General features: G+C 40.0%; 1 protein-coding gene across 1 annotated transcript in view; it reads right to left on the reverse strand.

Annotated features, from left to right (window-relative positions):
• Positions 1 to 2500, reverse strand: part of LOC138043844 (actin-binding LIM protein 1-like) — a 21923-nt gene that overhangs the window by 8263 nt on the left and 11160 nt on the right. The window contains exons 10-12 of the mRNA XM_068890327.1: positions 1778 to 1905; positions 1646 to 1700; positions 595 to 635 (exon numbers count right to left, since the gene is read on the reverse strand). Of these exons, the coding sequence (XP_068746428.1) occupies positions 595 to 635; positions 1646 to 1700; positions 1778 to 1905 (224 nt within the window). The remainder of the gene's footprint in view (positions 1 to 594; positions 636 to 1645; positions 1701 to 1777; positions 1906 to 2500) is intronic.

A 2500-nucleotide genomic window follows, 5' to 3' on the forward strand; every position in this document is an offset into this window, starting at 1 on the left:
CTAATTGGACTCACTAGCCTCGTTTGCATGGACAAAATAGAAAAGAAATGTTGCTTGAGAGCGAGGCTAATGAGTCACATTAGCAAATAAAGAAAAGAACACATTTTTGGCCGCCATTTATGCATTCGGTCTGTTTTTTTTTCTATTTCATTTTTTTTTTTTTGTAGCGCTTGCTCAATAACTACGTCGGACGATTCTGTTCAAACAAGTCATTGAATTTTCGCAAACAGCAATTTTCAGCCTAACCTTTACCGTAAACGCGAATATAAGGAAGCTTGCATTTTAACGACAACTTCTGGTTTGAATTTTCGAAATTCCATGCGCCTCATGGAATAATATTTTCAGATGGCAGAAACACGACCGAAGCTCCACGCTGCCGCTCGTTTTGGTGCAAGCTTGAGATGAGCACGTGAAAATGGGGACAACAAATTGGTGCATTCATTCCACCAGGTTAAAGTGCTCCCACTTTAAGCGATACCGGCCAAATGTTCCGGTAGGACGGAAGGAAAAAAAACTGACTCCAGACTGAAATTTCCAGAATTTTGAGCGCGTAGAAAAGCCTTAAATTTCTCTGTTACAGTTATTTCTCTATACCTCTTTCCTTGCAACTACCTCTCTGTATGGTGCACTATTATCTAAGTGAAAAGAACAAAAATTAAAGATCAATATTAGTTTAAGAAGGTACAAATAATTAGACTGAGCTATTAACAGTGTATAGCCGGAGATCAGATGAAAATGATAGAGTTGGTGTGAGACAAAATTAGATTGGTTTTCATTATCCGTCAGTTAGGGATAAAAGCATCATAAAATCTTGAGTTTAGTTTCATTTTCGTCCAGCTTCAAATAAAGAGCTACGATACAGTTTCATGCAAGAAAATAATATAGTTAACTCCTGTGGGCACCACATTCTATTAAAACTCTCGTGTTTTTACGGAATTTTAAATTGCATTTGCTAACCAACCGATCAAGAACAGTAGCGCTGTTGAAAATAACCCTGCAACATTATCAGCGCCTTTCAGAGCCAAAACTCTTTGTAGGAAACCGCGTTCTTAAGCGCAATGCGGAATGAATTGGTATGATTTGGTATGATTGGTCTGAAATTTCTCAAAATAGGCTTGCCCAGTGTGAGAATTTCAAAATATCAAGAGATCTAGAAAATTTTCCTTAACATTTGCTCCTTTTCTTTTCTTCATTTGCTTTCCATCTTTGAACCAAAACCCCATTCTTTTGTTTAGCTATAAGAAAACTTAAGGTTTCAATACTGTTGTATGCTTTGCCTTTTTTTTTGCTTTTTGTACATTGGATTTTACGCGTCGTTTTCATTTTAAAAGTTAAACTGTCGTCAGCTATTTTTGTTTCGACTTTGCCGATCTTATATTACCGGTAGTTGTTCCAGCGTTAGTCTGCGATGTCATCCGTCTTCTCGCCCAAACCCGCCGGGAAGGAGCTTGGCGGGTCCCTGTCTCCGGCCACGCCCCTTTCCGGCGGGTTTGGGCGAGAAGACGGATCACATTTCAGACTATTCCCACGTGATTGTTACGACAACTTAATTGCAGCTCTACATGGCACAAGCAAACATCAAATGGACTCTCCTTGTTCAATCAGAAATAAGGAATTTTTCTGAGGTTATTATGAGCACACTTACAAGATCCAGAATCGTTTGGTGCATAATATCTTGACTGATATACAGAATGTTCTTCCTGAAAAGGAAGACATTGAATTAAAATAATAACGTAACACACCGAAAAGTGGTTGAACGATTGTACGCGGCACTGACCTGAACCCGGCTGTACGGCTGGGCTTGGTAAGATCCCTCCTCTCTCTGAGATGAATATTTCACTTTCCAGTCTGTTGTGCGACTTGCTGAAGTGCGAGTGGGAGGGGAGGGACGAGAAGCTTCGTCACCTGTTCGATATCACAGGAATGACAACAAGAGAGGATGAGGGGAGAGGGGAGAGAACACATCCCCATGCCCCATGTTCCTCTTCGCGCTATTTTGGTCTCGTGCCCATGGTCGCGCAGCCAATGATAACCAATCAGGTGTCTTTCTTAAAATAGCTGCGCATCATGACCACGTGTTAAATTAAGATTGAAAACAATCCGAAATTGGAAGAGGCCCAAATATGGTGGATGTGTTACCTCCCGTCACCCTCCCTTGCTGCGAATTAATGATGCCATACAGTCGCGGAGGGACTGGTTCCCAAAAACACCAAATGCCAGTTTGAAAAGTAAGAATTATTCTTAACACCACGGTTAACAGGGTCCTGTTCACCGAAGTCCGATTGAACAAATCCCGGATTACTGGAGACTTAAATTGAAAAAGGTTCTATAATGTTTATGGCCTTTAATGACACCGTCAAGCCTTTTCAAACCTCAATCTATGTTATAGCAGATTAGTGCCAATCGGCTTTAAACAACTCTAATATTTTATGAAATTAATAAAATATTTATATTAAATATTAATATCACGGAATTATTACTTTGGTTCTTCCGCGTTTTG

The sequence above is a fragment of the Montipora capricornis genome, chromosome 3 (genome assembly GCF_036669925.1).
Source record: "Montipora capricornis isolate CH-2021 chromosome 3, ASM3666992v2, whole genome shotgun sequence".
NCBI classification, from domain to species: domain Eukaryota; kingdom Metazoa; phylum Cnidaria; class Anthozoa; order Scleractinia; family Acroporidae; genus Montipora; species Montipora capricornis.